At 39.6% G+C, this 19,757-nt stretch overlaps 1 protein-coding gene across 1 annotated transcript in view; it reads right to left on the bottom strand.

Moving 5' to 3' along the window:
* The window catches only part of MROH2B (maestro heat like repeat family member 2B), a 64,947-nt gene extending 46,019 nt beyond the window's left edge, over positions 1-18,928 (bottom strand). The window contains exons 1-11 of the mRNA XM_055245653.1: positions 18,411-18,928; positions 17,271-17,332; positions 14,712-14,822; positions 12,938-13,097; positions 11,641-11,739; positions 8,738-8,892; positions 4,941-5,081; positions 4,146-4,238; positions 3,987-4,056; positions 2,605-2,718; positions 1,631-1,704 (exon numbers count right to left, since the gene is read on the bottom strand). Of these exons, the coding sequence (XP_055101628.1) occupies positions 1,631-1,704; positions 2,605-2,718; positions 3,987-4,056; positions 4,146-4,238; positions 4,941-5,081; positions 8,738-8,892; positions 11,641-11,739; positions 12,938-13,097; positions 14,712-14,822; positions 17,271-17,332; positions 18,411-18,438 (1,107 nt within the window). The 5' untranslated portion in view covers positions 18,439-18,928. The remainder of the gene's footprint in view (positions 1-1,630; positions 1,705-2,604; positions 2,719-3,986; positions 4,057-4,145; positions 4,239-4,940; positions 5,082-8,737; positions 8,893-11,640; positions 11,740-12,937; positions 13,098-14,711; positions 14,823-17,270; positions 17,333-18,410) is intronic.
* Between the last annotated feature and the right edge of the window lie 829 nt (positions 18,929-19,757).

The following is a 19,757-nucleotide window of genomic DNA, read 5'->3' as shown; positions in this document are numbered from 1 at the left end:
AAGATAACAGATTGAACTACAGGCCCACAACTGCTTATTCACAATTTCAAAGTCCAAACAACTATGAAAACTGGAATTTTGTTTCTTAAATTTAGTGCCAACTCATTTGGTGGCAAAATCCAAACTGAATGGTTTTAAAACTATTTGTAATCTTATTCTATGCTGCGTGGGTATGCATTAATTTTCTTGCAGAAATATTCATGGATTTCGATTGTGGGTTTCTATCAGAGTAATGTTTTTCTAAAAGCTGAAAACTTGTCAATTCTGAAATATATCTGGCCCTAGAAATTAGAGTGAACTTTTATGAACTTGTATTATAGTATATATAATAATTTGGTTTTAATTCGTTTATTATGTTGCTTCTCTGGAGAATAGAAACATGAGAACCAATCCCTTAGTGAACAGGTCTTTGAAAAGAGAGTGGGAAGAAAAAACCATTTTGAACAGGGAAGCAGAGTTATATGGTGGCCAAAACAATGAGCATAAAGACTCTGAGTAGTCTACCTAGAGAAGAGGTACACCTTTTCTCTATTTTTGCCTGAGGCGTTGGCCTTCCTCAAAGATCTATGCTCTTTCTGCTATCCTGAACTCTTCTCGTAATTCTTGTTTTGTCTTTTGTCAGTTACTAGGCCAGGTTTTTTTGTATAATCACTCTATTGCTTTTTATTGCAAAGCTTTTACTATTTTAAACGTTGTCACTGGCAGTCAAAGCTTCTTAAAAGAATTTATTCCTCTTAATTGGCTTCTGTCTAGCATTTTATTCCAAATAAAATGTGGTATTCTTACAAAAATATATTTGAAAATGTTTCTTGTTTTCCCAGTATAAGTTCTATAACTTCTAACATAGAACACTTTTTTTTTTTTTTTAAGAGAGAGTCTTACTCTGTTGCCCAGGCTGGAATGCAGTGGTGCAGTCTGGGCTCACTGCAACCTCCACCTCCCGGGCTCAAGTGATTCTTGTGCCTCAGCCTCATGAATAGCTGGGACTACAGGCATGAGCCACCACACTTGGCTAATTTTTGTATTTTTAGTAGAGATGGGGTTTCACCATGTTGACCAGGCTGGTCTCGAACTCCTGACCTCAAATGATCCACCTACCTCGGCCTCCCAAAGTGTTGGGATTACAGGCGTGAGCCACTGTGCCTTAGAACACCTTAATCAAATAATCAGGAATATTGAGCAATCCACTATGTGCATGACTTGCTCTAGGTAGTGTCTGGTTGGAAAGTAGGATGTCTATGCTAAGACCAAGGTTTAGGGATTATTATTTCCTGGATGAAGATACATTATCTTTATAATTAACAAGTAATTTTTAAACTATCTGAAGTGCATTGGCATAGTGAGATACAGTCTCTTTGCTCTTATTCTACTCATGTGTTAATCCACTGATTTCCTACAATTATTTTAAATAAACAAAAATCTTTTCACTGAGATGTCCTTTAGCTGTGTGTACTTTAGGCCTCTACCTTGATGAAGTTTATCTTTTTGGAAAAGATGGAGTTCTTTTAAAAATGGAATTGACCACAGAGTTCTTTATAAAATAGTCTCATAAGTAGATCCTTAAAGAATCAAAATGATTTCATTTATTCTTAAAGTTACCATCGACAAAAGTTTCCATTAATTCTCTTACTTTTGTACTGAGATCACCCATGACGATTTTGACTGTTCTTTCTATTGAAATGATGTGATCCCTCAACCTGGGCTCTGAAAGACAGAGGGAGAAATTGAGAGGCCTGACTCAATCAAAGTACAGTATGTTCTAGGATTGATGAAAAGCTATTAGAATTATGGCACATAATTGCGCAGTCTCTTGTTTTTAACAACCTATTTTTTTTTCAATTCCCTCCCATCCTCTTTGTTTCCAAATGTTTAATGATGTCCAGTGCTTTCTTTGTTTCTTATTACATTTGTTTCATTTTGTTTAAAATGTTAGGTTCCATAGTGGTTTCAATATATCATTCCTGGTGGATCAGATCTAAATATTGTGAGACTGCTTCATATTCATCTGCTGATTCTTCAGTAAATCAAAGTGCTAACTGAGTGTTAAAAAACTATATCATACTATGCAAAAATGAATTTTTGTATTTTAGCAAATCTAAGATATCACCAATTTTATCATGCACCATTATTTCGTATTGCACCAAAAATAGTGGCTAATTATAATTAAAGATGCATTCAATTGTAAGATGCATTCAATGTTATGAAAATATGTACTTCCTGGAATAAAATATGGCAATTCATTAAATTCTGCTTTTTTGTAAACGTATCAGTCTCTAGAGAATTGTACACTCCCTCCCACACACCCCTTGATATTGGACCATTTAATCAACCTACAAGAGCTTCTAAATTCTAACTTTAATTCTCAAAAATTCTTCTCATTCTTCTCAACGGGGTGCATCCATAAATGTTACGAAAGAAGAGAAGTAACTAAAGATGCCTGTTGAAAGGAATTGTAGATTGTGGAAGATTGAGAAGACAGAGTTTCATTTGCACATGATGTTATATAAGCATCCAAAAGATGTAGGATAGGATTAGAGAGTGCATAGGCTTCAGTCTGCTTCTTGGCATGAAATAAACCATGTTGGCTTCAACCCTCTTGCTTACCATCAGCATTGACAGCCGATCTTAACAAAGTCAAGATTCCCATTCGAATGGCTTCATTATTACTTCTTATTTGTTCATCAAAAAATTCCATCAGCTCTCCAGGATTGGAATGGGCTGCAGGTTCAAGAAACACTAGAGCTGTAAGAACTCATTTTCATCCTAGGTAAAATACTTGTGAATGGGAGGAGGGAAATTCATCATGAAGATTATCCAAGGCACTCTTCAGTTGGTAATTTGATTTTATTACCTCCATGCTTCTTCAGTATCACAGAATTAATTAAGCAGTTTGGTTCCTAAGAGAGCTTGCTGTGCCTAGGCCACTTCTGTTCATATCTGTGAATGTGGCCTTATTTAAAAATGAGGGTCTTTGCAGATATAGTGAAGTTAAGAAGGTTATTAGAGTGGGCCTGAATTTAATATGACTGGTGTCCTTACAGGAAAAGGAGAAGAGACATGGGGCACAGTGAGAACACCATGTGAAGATGGAGGAAGAGATGGCAGTGATGCTTCCCCAGCTGTGAGAGCTGCAGGTGTTGAAGCAATGAGGGGTGAAAAAAGGCCTGGTTGGAGGACAGTAGTTTATTCTAGAAAGCATCAGGGGTAAGGTGAATTAGTTAGCTAGGCAGAAGTCGGGGAGAAGAAGAAAGTATAGAGACAAAGGGGCCAGTCAGGAGAGAAGTAGAAAGGTATGCATACACATGACAGAAAGGTATGCAAGGAGGTAGAAGTGATGTAGTATTTGGGGGAGTGCAGAAGTGCAGGAGGTATTGGATTGCTGCTGTCCCTCCTCCTCAGGGACTGTATGGGAGCATAGTTTTGGATTCTGACCCTGGGATTTTGGTGCCCCCGCCCCCCGTGCATTCCAAGTCAGGCCTTCTAATCAGGTGACCTTACATTAGTAAGGTCAAGATAAAAAAGGATAGAGTGAAGGACAGAGAGAGAGAGATGGAGTGACTGATGGTTAAAGAGGTGTAGACACTAAGAGACGACCAGGAAGAAAAAACGGTGACTTTGGTTTGACACAGACTCAAATAATCTCAAATACCAGAAAAAGAAAAAAAAAAAAGAAATTTCCTATTTTTAGGATTGTCAACTCACTCCAGTTTTCCTGGGACTTCCTTGGTTTGAGAACTGAAAATTTTTATCTCCCTGGACCTATCCCAGTCGTGGGAACCCTGGCATCATTGGCCATTCTTCCCATCCTGCTCCTCCTGGGAACTTGTGGGGAGAGTGGCAGGCACAGAAAACTGTGAGTTAAAAAACAGTGTGTGTGTTTGTGTGTGTGAAAGTAAGTTAATGTGACAGTTTGCCCTCCTTTTACCATTGTCATCATCATCACTTGGGGACATTTTTATTAAAAGCCTTCTGGATGCCGGTCGTACCTAGAATGAGAAAACAGCTTGAAGCTTCCATTTCATTTTCCTTTACTGGAGGCTCTGGAGCTCTGCAGATCTGAATGGGGGTGGAAATCAGGTGGTAGATGTTAAAAACAGAAAACCGGTTGAAATTAAAAATTGGAGTTGACAGCATGGTCTTCTTACCTGCTGGAGTAAATTGATAAAGATGGATCTTCTCAAGCTCCTTGGAAGGCCAATGTCGTGAAGAACTGCTGCAGTCAGTATTTGTTTTAGGCTCTAAAGTGGAAACTCCCACAGGTTAGTTGGAGGCTGCCAGGGAAGCAGCTGCACAGGATGTGGAAGGCAAATAATTGTGTTTTGAGAGAAAAACAAGCTCCTCATCTTCCTGCAGTTACACGTTTTCTTGAATGATTCTGGCCCCTTCCACCCTGTTCAGTGCCTCAGCAGCTTGGAATGAATGAATGAATATCCCCCCCCCCCCCTTTTTTTTTTGAGACGGAGTCTTGTTCTGTCACCCAGGCTGGAGTGCAATGGCGCTATCTCGGCTCACTGCAACCTCCGCCTCTCTGGTTCAAGCAATTCTTCTGCCTCAGCCCCCTGAGTAGCTGGGACTATGGGCATGCGCCACAATGCCCCGCTAATTTTTGCATTTTTAGTAGAGACGGGGTTTCATCCCATTGGGCAGTCTGGTCTCAAACTCCTGACCTCAAGTGATCCACCCGCCTCGGCCTCCCAAAGTGCTGAAATTACAGTTGTGAGCCACTGAGCCAGACACAGAATGAACGTTCTTAATCCCTTTCTGAAGTTCCCATCATCCAGCGATACAATCTTTTTCCTACCTCATATTCCTCAAGAGATATTGAAAGTCAGCTGCCCAAACAGGAGTTGAAGCTCCTTAGGGTCTTTTGAGACTTAATAGCCTCTGGGAGGGTTGCAAGCGGGTTCTCTGATTCAGTTCCTTTAGGGTATGGCTCTTACCTGAGTGACATGGAAATCAATCTCTTTGTCTTTATGCTGGTTCAGGAGCCAGGGCACCTGGCCCAGGGCGTATCCACGGAAGTCTTCCCGATGCAGCAGCAAGCTCACCGTGGGCCCGTGGGCCTTAACGATGCTCAAAATCTGTACAGGCAGCAAACAAATACCATTTCTGAAACTTCCTTATGTTTTTCATAGGTTTTCAGAACGCCGAGAGCTTTAGGTACTCCTCAAAACTTTCCTCACTGCTTTCAGCCAAGAAATAGTTCTTTAAATTCTTTAAAATCTTTAAAAAATGTTCAGGTTAAGATCATTGCATGGGACAGAGCTATATTTGTATTTACATATGTATTTATACTGATACTCCTTTCAATACTTGCCCTTCTCTTCTATTTTTTATTCTATTGTATTTTTTTGAAACAGAGTCTCGCTTTGTTGCCTAGGCTGGAGTGCAGTGGCACTATCTCACCTCACTGCAACCTCCGCCTCCCAGGTTCAAGCAATTCTCCCGCCTCAGCCTCCTGAGTATCTGGGATTACAGGCGCCCACCACCATGCCTGGCTAATTTTTGTAATACCAGATTTTATTTTATTGTATTTTTTTGAGACAGAGCTTTTCTATTTTTTAAACCTCTCTCTAATAGTCACTTTCTTTTAGTATATTAAGCAACCTAGAACTTACCTCATCTTAAAGAATCTTCAAGCCGGCAGGATGGCTCACGCCTGTAATCTCAGCACTTTGGGAGGCCGAGGCAGGCGGATCGCCTGAGGTTAGGAAATCGAGACTAGCCTGACCAACATGGTGAAACCCCCGTCTCTATTAAAAATACAAAAATTAGCTGGGCATGGTGGTGGGCGCCTGTAATCCCAGCTACTTGGGAGGCTGAAGCAGGAGAATCACTTGAACCTGGGAGGCGGAGCTTGCAGTGGGTGGAGATGGCGCCACTGCACTCCAGCCTGGGCGACAGAGTGAGACTCCGTCTCAAAAAAAAAAAAAAAAAAAGAATCTTCATTGATTCCACCTCACTTTGACCCCAACTATTACACCCACCTGACTCTGTTTGTCTTTCCTGCCCTTGGAGCAAAGCATTTCCAAGATACGGTCTTTATTTGCTATCTCTACCTCTCACCTCCCATTCACCTCTCAATCCACTAGAATCTTGCTGCCATTCAGTGTGGAAAATCAACAACTTCCAGAGTATGAAATATAAATGTGATAAATTCTGATTATAAAAATGTAGAAATCACAAATGTTATGTTGAAGAAAACATAATACACATAGTACCCATGGATAAACACTGGTATATTTTGGTATATTTTTTATTTGACTTATTATTTCCTATGTTTTCCATGAATTTTAATTTCTTAAAGATTGACATCATTCTTATAGAGTTCTATATTCTGCCTTTTCTTTTTCTTTTTTTTTTTTTTTTGAGACGGAGTCTCGCTCTGTCGCCCAGGCTGGAGTGCAGTGGCGCAATCTCGGCTCACTGCAAGCTCCGCCTCCCGGGTTCACGCCATTCTCCTGCCTCAGCCTCTCCGAGTAGCTGGGACTACAGGCGCCCGCCACCACGCCTGGCTAATTTTTTGTATTTTTAGTAGAGACGGGGTTTCACCGTGGTCTCAATCTCCTGACCTCGTGATCCGCCTGCCTCGGCCTCCCAAAATGCTGGGATTACAAGCGTGAGCCACCGCGCCCGGCCTATTCTGCCTTTTCTATCTAATGTTTGATAAATTTTTTGTATCAGCTACATTTTACAACACATCATCTCAAAACTTAGTGGCTAATGGCAACTATCATTTACTTCATTAAATACTATGTATTAGCTGGGTGGTTCTTCCACCACACATTTCCAAGCAATGGACACTTGTCAAGATTTTTCTTGAGTGCTGTAACACTCAGGACTACATCTTTGCTTCTTGAAAACTTCTCTTTTCTAAGCTTCTAAGACCTCATTCTACTTGACTCTCCTACACTCTTAGCACATTCCCTATTCTCCATCATGGGTTCTTCTCCCTTGCTTTCCCCTTAATATTGATGCCCTCCAGAACTCTGTTTTTGCCACTTTCCCACTCTATATACTCTTTAAACAACTCCATCTAAGTCCACTTATTTGGTTGTCACTTAGGCAATGATGATACTCAAATCTGTATGTCCAGTTTTTGCTTTTCCTTTTTAACTCCAAACCTGAATATCCTCAAACCTACCAATATCTCCACTTGACTGTACCACAGGTATTCAAATCAAAATGTCTACATCAAACCCATTTTGTACTGTCCCACATTTGTAATTCCTCCTCATTTAAACTGATGATCCCAAGATCACCTGAGTCAGAAACCTAGGAAACCATCCCAGGTACCTCCATCGTAATAAGCATCCAATTGATGCCAAGTCCTGGTCATTCTATTCTTCAGCATCTGACTCCTCTGATCAGTTCCACGAACACTATGTTAACTGATCTCTTTACCACTTATGAGCTGGAATATTTCTATAGCCTCCTAGCAGGTAGTCTTATCTTAGTCCACCCCATACCCCTCTATTTTTAATGTTGATATTAGAATGATTTTTCTACTGCAGTTCTCAAATCCTTGCTTAAAACCTTTCAAGGGTTTCTTGTTTATTAAAAAAAAGTCCAAACTTGTATGTAGCAGCTAAGGCTCTTCATTATGTGACTAAGGCCATCTTTCTGGTTTCATTTCTTTCTGCCTTGTATCTTTTTTTCTCTCTTCCCTTCCCCATCTCCCATCACACTCACTCAGGTGTTCATGCTACCCCATTTTCAACCTCTGCCTCAGTAGGTTTTAGTCCCTCTATAGGGAATGCATCTTCGCTGTGGTGAGCAGCTTCATGGGCTGGAAGGATCAATTCCAATGTTGCAGCTCACCAGGGCAGTTAGTGCTTCCCTCTCTGTGCACTCTTATCGCTTTGTGTACCTTCTGTTCACTTGCCTGGCTCTTCCTGCGGGGAGCAAGGAGAGTAGTCATTAGACAGATGCATTGAATTTGCCTTGAAGAAAAAACTTCCCTACAGGATATTTTTAAAGTTCCATGTTGCTAACGATTTAACTACCTCAGGATGTTAAAAAATAAATGCTGTAATAGTTTAAAGTGTTGAAAAGAAATTAAACTAGAGAAAGCTGCTAAGTGTTAAACCTTTTATAATAAAGCAATGAAGAGACCTAAATAGGATATCATTTAGCCTGCTCAAAAAAACTATAGCAATTAAGCAAGATAAAGGGAATACACTTTTAAAGCAAGATACATGTGAATGCACTTTGTAATTTATTCTTTACAAGGACAAGGCACTGCAGTATTTTGAAACAGCCAAGTATATTCTTTAGATGTTATTTTATTTAATCATGATATTCATAGACACAAGAAGCACCTGTGGATTGCTATTTTTCCTAATTAGTGACTCAGCTCAAATATGAGTTTTAATATATAAAATGTGAAATATCTAACTTTCTGGGATTTTTACTCATTTTATCTTATTGATTGTTCTTTCCACATACTGAAATGTCAATTTCATGAGTTTGGGATTTTGGTTTATTTAATTCCTGCTACAACCTCAGCATCTGAAATAGTGCCTGGCATGTCATGGGGATTCAATAAACATTAACTGAAAGAATAAATAAATAGTGATTTGAAATAGGTGGAAAAAAAGAAAAAATTGATAAATCTCATAAAATACAACCAATGGCTTCCAAAAATACTGAGCCTAATTATCATGTCACAAAGAGAAGAGAAATTTCAACCAGTATATAGGAACATCCAGCTTGAGGCATCCTGAGGCCCACTCACCTGCATGGGTGAGGCCAAAGGGGCCCACTTCTCCATTATATACTGAAACAGCATGAAGATCTTGTCAGACAGTCGGTTGGCATCCAGTCTGGGGTAGGGAAAATCTCTCCAGTGGTTGACATATTTGTAAATGGCTTTGCTGAATTTCTCAAGGGCTGCATTTAAAACACACAACCACAGACTGAGAAAAATATAAAGATGGGACAGACGATAAAATAATTTGAGAAGAGAGTGCTGATGATTAGTAAATATGTAATGGTTTTTAGATGATCTTACGACTGCATCAAATACACATATAGAAAGTGCTCAGCCACAATAGTGAAATGCAAATTAAAAGCATAATGAGACATTACTATCCAGAATGTCTAAAATTTAAGACAGTCAATGCCAAGTGTTAACAAGACTAAGGTGCAGCTGGTATTCTCACATACTGCTGGTAGAAGGGTGAATTGGTTCAAGCACTTTGCAGAACTCTTTGGCACTATTTAACAAAGTTGAATATACATTCCATTTGACCCAAGTATTCTAGTCTTATGTATATAGCCATTAGATATGTGTAGATATGAGCACTAAAAGTCTGTACAAGAATACGTTCATATTAGCTTTTTGTTTTGGTAATAGCCCCAAACAGAATATAGTATAAATAGCTGCTAATAGGTAGAATTCTATTACATTCTATAGACATGTAATAGAATATAGAAATAAAAATGGGCGATAGCTCCACAGAACAACGTGGATGAATATTACAAACAGACAAAGCTAATGGTGTTTGAAGTTAGGATTGTGGTTACCCTTTGAAGGTAATATGAGGTGGCTTCTGGGCTCTGACAATCTCCCACTTCTTGACCTAAGTGGTGGCCAGATGGGCAACTTCACTTTGAAATAACTCATCAACATGTACACTTCTGATTTGCATGATTTTCTGTGTCTATGTTTTACTTCAATAAAATTAAAAAGAAATCTTAGGCCTGCCAAAATACCATTTGGGCCACGAATCCATATATATTTGCATGAAATGCATAAAATAATAGTAATATTTTTTCTTCAGCCCTTGTGTGCCACTTATTTTGCTAGATGATAAAGAAAATTAATTAGTCCATTCTTCAGGGACTCCTCCCATTCACAAAATACCCTGGAAAACACCCGAAGCATGTTATAGCTGTAGAGCCGGCCATTTAGTGGCTCATTCACAGTCTCTCCAAACTCCTTATAATTTCTTTGAGAATCTCTAGCTATACTTTATAATAGTTTATTTCTTGATGTATGTGTGTGTGTCTGTGTGTGTGTGTGTGTGTGTATGTGTGTGTACGTTTCTAACTGACCTGTAAGCAACCTGAAATAAGGGATGATGTCTTGCTGGTTCATGGTATGTGAAGCAGCCAGCACAATGTCTGCTAATTTGCTGATTGATCAAATGACTAGGTATGGATGAATGGATGGACGGCTAAATGGATGGATGGATAGATATCTATTTCATTTTATACCTTTTCTTTAGTGGCAGTCAGGCAAAAAGGTGCTTTAAGACCAAAGGGCACTTAGATAATTTTATAACACAGAGTATTCCCTTAGTAATGTTCATGAGGATTTCCAGTTTTATTTAATTTTACATTCTTGGTTGTTAATATTAAAGGTAGAAATGCTGTTAGAGGCTCCAAAGTTTATTTGTGGGAACACAGTGTTAGCTATGATAATAAGTAGGAATAGTAAAAAGTATTGAAAGTGGGTTAGTCTCATATAGCTGCACAGGTCCTTGAGTCTGACTGTCATAGTTGACAGTCTTGGCTCTGCCATGTACTGACTGTGTGACCTAAGTCAAGCTGTTTGAAACTTTCTAAGTCCAATGTTCTCACTTGTAAAATGGTGGAAAAAATGCTACCCATCTAATGTGGTTGCTGTGAGAGTTAAATGAAATAGTAACTTAAAATACCCAGGGCAGTGTCCGGGCACATAGCAAATTCTCAATATGTATCAGATAAAAATATTACTTTGATGACAGAACAAGAAGAAATGGGAAAAATGGAATAGAAGAGCCTTTGTTGATAGGTAAAGAAGACATTCCTGACAGCATGGGCTTTTAAATTACAAAATAGTAGGGTTAGCATATGTTGGAAGTGGAAGGGAACGTAGCCATCACTTATTCTGATGTTTTTAGAGCTGAAACTGGGACTGAGAGAAGGGCAGGGTCACCTGGTGGCTCAGTGGCTGAGCAGAGACAAGAGACCAGGTATCCAGTCTCATCCAAGAAACCTCCCTGTACACTGCAAACACTGCTTCCTGGGAATTCCAGGGCACGTTATTCTCTGTAGGCTCTTCATTTCTGTGACGTATTTCAGTTTTGAGTAGAGGAGTTTGTGACCATAGTTTGCTTGCCTATTTTTCTTGATTTTGTGATTGCTTGTAGTTTGATTACTTTGTTTAGTTATCATTATTACAATATTACCTTATAATCAGATGCCAAAATTTAACCTATGCTAAGAGCTGGTAAGTGCTGACAATCATTGCCAAGAAAGTGTTGTCCAATTAGAGAAGAAGTTCAGTCAAAATGGAAGTTGTACAGGGCAGTGAAGAGTGTAGACTGGGTGTTCCCATAGACCTGGGTTTGAATGCCACCTCTATATCTCTTTGACTGTGTCATAATTTTGGGAAAATTCTTTACTTTGCTTGAACCTCAGTTTCTCCTCCATACAATGGGCAAATAGTACTTATCCTGCAGAATTACTGTGATGATTGAATGAGATAACTCCCTGCTGAGGACTTTCCATGTGGTAGGCACTCAGTAAGTGGTAGCTATTATTGTTCAAAAGGACAAGATTGGAGTTAAAGGGAAAACAAGACTTTTGCTTAATTTGTAAGACAGTTCACAGTCTGGTTTTAAGCAAAAAGGAAATCATCAGGATACCCACCAATACAGAAAGTCCCCTTCATCCTTTCATCCTCGGCCAGCCTGAGCATGGTTTGCATGGTGAGCAGGGTCATCATCATGAAGGGAATACTCTGGGACACTGGAGTGAGGGGCAGAAAGGAGACAGGTGTTATTTATCTTCTCAAATTTGGGGTTCTGTGACTGCAAATCAACAAGAAGCATTTCAGGGCTGCATGGAGGAGGCAGATGAGGTGCAGTAGAAAGATGTTTCTATAATTCCCCCATCTCTACCCCACCTTAATACTAGGCTGTAGTTAGATAATCAAGGAGGGGGTAGTTGAAAATAAGGTTCTACCAACCCAAATGTCCAACAACGATAGACTGGATTAAGAAAATGTGGCACATATACACCATGGAATACTATGCAGCCATAAAAAATGATGAGTTCATGTCATTTGTAGGGACATGGATGAAACTGGAAACCATCATTCTCAGTAAACTATCGCAAGGACAAAAAACCAAGCACCACATGTTCTCACTCGTAGGTGGGAATTGAACAATGAGAACACATGGACACAGGGAGGGGAACATCACACTACGGGGACTGTTGTGGGGTAGGGGGAGGGGGGAGGAGAGCATTAGGAGATATATCTAATGCTAAATGACAAGTTAATGGGTGCAGCACACCAACATGGCACATGGATACATATGTAACAAACCTGCATATTGTGCACATGTACCCTAAAACCTAAAGTATAATAATAATATAAAAAAAAAGAAAATAAGGTTCTAGCTACACAGCCACTTGTACCTGTTGTTAAGTGGCAGTTGCTTATTTGGAAGGCAGCTATGCTCACCACTATACCACCAATGCTGCCAGCAATTGCTTAGTTGGATAATTAATTTATTAATGTCAATCTCTCTCACCAGATCTTTCCTGTATCCCCAAAGTATATGTAAACATATGTAACAGGTGATTCCTAAATATCTGTTAAATAAAGTAGTGTAGAAATAAATGGTAGGGATCCCTATTTCATGTAAGTGTTCAGTGGTTTGTAGAATACACCTTACAGAAAATGTGCTTCTGCAAATGCAAAGCTGGATGAAGGGGAAGGTGAGGATGGGAGAGTGGCCAAATTCAGAGCAGTCTGGACCAGTGGCTGGGCAGCAGAATCATCCATGCTCATTTTAAACAGCTGCCCACATCCCTCTATCAATATTTCTTGGTACAGTAGAAGGTAGAGATGCTATCTCTTCTACCGTTTGCTCCCATTTAGCTTTTAGACAATTAGGAGTTGTCATTTCCCGGGGAAAACTGGAGAATATTCCTGCTATACCATAGCTGGTTGCCAGTTCAGCCAGGGCAAGCACAACGAATTCATTTGGTAGCTCTAAGATCCTGAAGTTACTTTGTACTTCATACATCACAGAGTTGAAATCATGTGCAGCAAGAGACACCAAAACCTCACCAGCTAGCATTCTGATTTCTCTGAGCATCTGAGGAGGAAAAGAAAAATAACAATAACAACTAGAAAAGGGGCAGAGTGAGTCTACGGAGGAGAGCTAGTAAGCATAGTATTTATGTATGCATTTATTTATTTTTAAAATTATAGATTCAGGGGGTACATGTGCAGGTTGGTCACATGGTTCAACTGTGTAATGGTGAGATTTGGGCTTCTAGTGAACCCTCACCATTCCTCCCACCTTCTCTTCTTTTGGAGTCTGCGAAAATGTCTACTGACCCCTAAATCTGCAAGAACACTATTAAAACCAGTTTTTAAAGTGCAATCAAGTTACCTCTGCTTTCCCAGCAACTGACACCTACCAAGAATCTCTCACCATAGTTTTCCAGCAGCCTGTTCTCCACTATACAGCCACACTATTTATAAGCTCCTCTAGCATTGGGACGAAGGGAGAACAGGCTGTTACAAAACCTAGTGAGAAACTCTTGGTAGGCGTCAGTAGCTGGGAAAGCAGAGGTAATTTGAATGCATTTAAAATGCTGGTTTTAATAGAGTTCTAGTAAACTTGGAGGTCAGTAGCTGTTTTCTTGCTGATTGATCTGGTACCATGAACACAGGACTTACATTTTATGTTTAAGTGATGCAAATTACTGTGGTTGAAAGACTGAAAGGAAAAGTGAAAGGAAATGGGCTAGGAATTGAGAGCTTTGGTTTTGGTGTTAATCTGGCCTAATTATGTCCAATATTGGTGGTATTGGGAAAAATTTCTGATTTTGGTGATGGTAAGCTGGGTAAATTTGATCAAACCCCCTCCTGAGGAAAATACAAAAGACCCAGATAAGACATTAAAAATACATACTCATCAAACCATCAGCAAACTCACAATATAGGTTGGAATGAATTACTGAGTTGAGGCCTGGAAAAGATTATTGATCTGGAGAGATAAGCCCTGCATTTGGGACTGTTTTGTTGCATTTTGAAGCAATAGTCAGAGTTCAGGGCCAACTGGTGGTGAGACTTTGGTCATCCCACCTCTTGTCTTTTGGGCTAAGACACCAAAGGGCTGTGTTCAGATGAAAAGTTAAATTGGTACTCTCATGAATGACAATCCAATTTTGAAGTTATAGAAGTGACCCAAAAATCTCAAGCCCTGAGAGCAATCATAAATTGTTAGTGCCCTTGGCAGGAACAAGTAATACTTCTTTCTGGAAGAAATAACATCATCCTAGGATTCAAATTATTTCTACAAATTATTATTTTTTTTTGCTGTGTTGTCTATCAATCTAAGATAAGTAGTTACATAAAGAAATAAGTCATATAGAAGCCAAGAACAGTGGTTTCTAGTTATGTTACTAGTTCTGTCAATAGATAGCTGTGTTACTTTGAAAAAAATATATCTTTAATGGTGAACTTCCTCATCTAAAAGGAGGTTGGATAATATCACCTCTAAAATCATTCTTATCTTTGCCTCAGTTTCCTCATCTGTGAAGGAGTAAATATCAGGCATTACAACGATAGCCAAGTTACCACGAAGAACAAATACAAGTGATTTGTGGTCCTGGCAACAGTGTAGAAGAGCTTACTGATGTCCACATGGGTGCAGTTGGGTCACTTAAAAACCCTTTTCACTATCATGAACCAAACTTACATTGTTGTCTCTCATATCCTTAGAAGCATAATAAATCAACCGTTGGACAATTGCATCATCCAAGATGTCAGTATTCTGAATAACAGAAGTGAGATGACTGTAAATGTCTTCCTGTGAACATACAAAGGCATACACAGAAATTTGGCTAGCAAAAACAAAGGAATCAAATGAAATCCTAATGAATAACACCATTAAAGTAAGCAATATATCTTTACTACACAGTAGATTTCATATTATATGTCTTAATCGAGGCTTTCTTTCTTTCTTTTTTTTTTTTTTAAGATGGAGTTTTACTCTTTTTGGCCTGGCTGGAGTGCAATGGCATGATCTCAGGTCACTGCAACCTCCACCTCTTGGGTTCAAGTGATTCTCCTGCCTCAACCTCCTGAGTAGCCAGGATTGCAGGTGTGTGCCACCATGCCCAACTAATTTTTGTATTTTTAGTAGAGATGGGGTTTTTGCTTGTTGGCTAGGCTGGTCTCTAACTCCTGACCTCAGGTGATCCACTTGCCTCGGCCTCCCAAAGTGCTGGGATTACAGGCATGAGCCACCCTGCCTGGCCTTAGTTGAGGCTTTCTGAACATAACGTGCATCTTTAGGAGTCAAAGGCTAAAGAGCAAAGTTAATTCTAAGAACTATTTTAACTTGGCTACATTTCTATGGCAAGATCTAATTGAAGACCAGGATAGGCTACCTGCCATTGCATGTCTTTTGAAAATCACTGTTATGGGACACTCAGGGGAATGGAAATGCCTGTCAGCCTAATTGCTGCCCTTACTACCAGGGAGTGATATGGTACTAGGGAACACACTGTAACCCCCCAAGAGGCTGCTAAGCTATGAAACTGGATCCTAAGGGACATTTACAGGCCCTTGTTTCATTCATGCCTCTGCAGACAGAAAGTTGTGGACAACCTTCTTGACTCGATGCCCTGTGTGAGGGCTCTTGTAAATCTTTTAGGTGGCTATGTGTCCTCTGGATGATGAAAGAGACTGGTGTTCTGAAATCTCCAACAGCTTCAACATGCACCTCTAGCCACTCCACCCATGCTTAAGTTGTTAAATAGCATCCTTTGCATTACTCCTCAGGGCTGGTCCTTGGGAGGTTTAAGAATAATGCATAATTTTTCTTTGCTTTCTTCCCTGTGTTTTCTGGACCCCCCTAACTATCTCTGTGAGTCCTTTTCTTGCTCTATGTGCTTTCTCTCCTGTCTGTGGGCCTTGTTCTTTGGCAAGGCTAACATCTATGGAGCTCGCACCACATTCCTGGAACCGTGCCAGACTCATCATCTGGAGCATTTTATTAATGCTCACAAGTCCCTGTGTTAGGTACCACAAATATATTCGTTTTATAGATGAGGAAATTGAGTCCCAGGGAGCTTAATGTAGTTAGTGTCACATACTGATGCTACAATTTGAAACCAACATTCTGAATTTTAGCTGGCACCTTAACCTCTTGGTTATGCTGGCTATTATTATTCTTTAACTAGAGTCACCATAAAATAACTAGGAAGTGCTTGTTAAAAATGTATATTCCCTGATCCCTTTACTGGAAATTTTCCTTCAGTGCTTCTGGGATCCGGAGGTTATTCTCCAAGTGATTCCCAATGTTTGAGAAATAGTGTTCTTTCGGAAAGGTGACTTCTACCGAGAGATTCATGTAATGGTTTTCAACCGTACCTAAATGTTTGGATTACCTCCAGGGGCTTTAAATGCTCAAGCTTTTCACAGACTGATCCAATCAGAATCCCTGGTAGTAGGGCCTGGGTGTTGATATTTTCCCAAAACTCTCTAAGGGATTCTAATATATGGTCAGGGTTGAGAACCACTGAATTAAGAGATAAAGGTATAGGCACTGCCCTTCACAAGCAGACAACACTGAATAATGATTACGAACATTTTTTTGGGATCAGATGGACTTGCTTTTGGATACAGTCCTGCTGTTCTTAGTTAAGCAAGTCATGTAACTTCTCTCTGCCTAATTTTTTCTCAGTTATCAAATGGAAATAACAATACCTACCTGATAAAATTGTTCTGAGGAGTGAATATTGTACAATACACTGTTGTTTGGAAAATATCTAGCATTTTACTTCCCAGATAAGTGTTCGATGAAGGGCAGTTATTTCTTTTATTTTATAAAAGGTTGTTGAAATGTGAAAAGCTTTCAATTCTTAGGTAAACTTCCAGCTGTGAAATAGCATTATAGATGAGCAGGGAAGAGCTTTTGGGATTTTTGTAACAACCCTCAAATTATAAAGGAAACAGTCTCATCCACGTGTTTGTCAGTCTGGCATACACTTTTCCACATCTGCCTGTATACAGTTATAAAAAGGAACTTTTTTTTGCTATTTTCTAGACATAGATGCTGTGATTCTTGAAATGCTAAATATCATTGCTTAAACATTACAATGACTTTCATTACAACTGCATTTACTGAAAAATCTAATGCCGTGTAACAAGCCAGAGAAAAATGAGAAAGTTGAGGCAAAGAAAAATATATACGAAATGTTGCAACAAGAAGACTGGAAAAGGGAAAAAGATTTTTCTCTGTTTTCCCTACCTTGTTAACAATATCTTCCTTGTTCAGCATGCCAAGAGTGAGGTTAATATCCCCAAACATCTCTAAAATGTACAGAAAAATATAATTAAAATATATGCTGAAATGCCCTCCTGTTAATTATTTTGTAATCAACACAGAAAGTTCATTCATTCATTTATCCTCTCTCTCTTTCTCTCTCTCCGTTGACTGCTAGCTCTTTGATGGCAGGAACTGTTTTATTCATATCCATGACATAAGTGAAACTAGCAGATGCTCAGTTATTACTATTATTTTTGAAACCTGAATCAAATGTGAAAGGGAAGATAAAAGATGCTGGATTCCTATTTATCCCTCCAGGCAAGTGGGCGTTGCCTTGTAAATTCTCTCTTGCAGGGTTTAGCTCTAAGAGTCAATGAGGTGAATTTCTCACTTCTGACTTAAGCATTAGAAGGCAGGGGTGCAACATAGCTGTTTATTTTTCACTCGTCCTCCCCTCGATACCTCTCCCATCTTCTTTTTCCATACCCTTTTCAATTCCACCTATTCTCCCATGCCTGCTGACTCCCTCTTTTGGTCCCATGCTCATGAAGGCTTCCTGTTTTCTGACAATGACCTAAGTGTGTTTGACTTGCATTTTCTAGGAATATATGTTTTTGAATAAAGCACTCTAGAAAACTGGAAAAAAAATTGAGTCAAAGGAATTGAGCAATTTCAAGCTACGTGGCAAGTTTGTAGGAGAAATGCTTTTGGAGATGAAGATTTCTTATGGACCTCCACACCAAACAACATACTCATTTAGGGCAATCTTTTTGGCAAAGCAGAAAGGCAGCCATACCTGGAAATTGGGAGAAATACTTCCAAAGGACTATTCCAGTATTTAAAATTAAATAACAAACTGTCTTTCTTTGATACGTAGCCACTTTCTCCTCAGGTAGACTATAAATTTTAAAGCACAACCATCTCTTAGGCTTCCAGTCTATTACTCGTCCTTCACAACCAGCATGGTTTTATTATGTATTTAGCATACCACTTCATAAATCCTTTGAGGTGTACAGTCCTCCCACAATGACACACCACTCCCAGCCCTCATATATGCTTATAATTCCACTGAAACAAAACACAGGGAAGAGCCTTGACTTCTCAGGATCTGATGATGCTTACCTATGGATTCCTCTGTACTAAGTGTCATGTCTTGGCTGTTTCCGGGTCTCTAAAAGATAGCACCTAAGTATTAGAAACAGTAAAGCTAAAAAATCAAAGAGGCAGGTTGGCAAGTTTCTCATATAAGATTCACATAAGCCTCTCTAAATGAAAGTGCCTCCTCCACTTGATTTGCACAATGGTCTGGGAGCTTCCAGCGATGGGCTTGTTGTTGAAGTGGATACTGTATTCTACCACTATGACATTTTCTTGCGTCTGAACTCCTGCTAACCAACAAAATGGCTGCATCTCACCAAATATTGTCCCTTTGGTGACCAGAGTATTTGGGAAAGAAGTAATTAGAGACTGGGATTCAAACCATTGTTGCAGACCAGAGGTGCTCCTTTCCTTAAACTTGAGTCCATTGATCACAAATTCAGGAATGGTTTTCAGTAGTCGCTTTACTGTCCTGATGTTGGGAAAGGCTTTGTGGTGAACTCATTGATTGTTATACTTAGTGAAAGCCAGTCATATGAACTGAGCATGCTCAGTGGACTGGAATGCACTTCAGGGGCAGTTGGATGGAATGTCCAACTGACAGCGGCAAAGAGAAGCCCTCTCTACCTCCCTCTCCATTAATTCCTCACGGGCATGTTCAGGATCTTGGTCTCACTCCAGGCTCAGGCTTTTTCTCTGTCTTCAGCTTTCTTTTTGTTTTCAAATTATTTTTTATCTAGACCAATTTTCCATAATGTTTTCAACTTTTCTAGCATGAATTGAAATCTTGTCCCCAACTATAAATCTATGTGATGACAATCTTCAATGTATGTCCAAGCTCTATGTGAATATGGAGGATGATAGAGAATGGGAAGGGGGTACTGCTCGTCTATAGGGCTAAATGTAGAAGGGGCTGAGGAGGGGAGCTCATGACAATTTTCATCTGCTGCTGCTTTTTTGGCCATCTTACGTTCATCGGCAAAGCTTATTCCAGATTCAAAGGTCAAGTGCTTCCAACTAAACCTTTGAATTCATCATTTTTCTCATAGACATTTTGCACTGTATTAAAGAGATCCTCAACATTTTCCGCTTCCCAAGTCAGCATCACTTTCAGAGTTTTGTCTGCAAGTGACCTTATCATGGGATTTACTTGGTATCCTTATTTAAATTGTGAATTCCCAGGCCCCACTTCAGACCCTGTAAATTAGAATGAGGGGGCAGCAATCTATATATTTAATGTGCGCCCCCGGTGATTCTTAGGTTCACTGAACATTGAAAAGCACTGACCAAGGTCCTTGCCCAAACATTCATTAGTGGATCAGTAAATAGCAGTTAACTGAAGAATGTTTGTTGTGGTTGGGCAAGGAGCTC

The sequence above is a fragment of the Symphalangus syndactylus genome, chromosome 16 (genome assembly GCF_028878055.3).
Source record: "Symphalangus syndactylus isolate Jambi chromosome 16, NHGRI_mSymSyn1-v2.1_pri, whole genome shotgun sequence".
NCBI lineage: Eukaryota > Metazoa > Chordata > Mammalia > Primates > Hylobatidae > Symphalangus > Symphalangus syndactylus.
The sequence above is the reverse complement of the archived record's forward strand: the minus strand, read 5'-3'. Positions and strand labels throughout refer to the sequence as shown.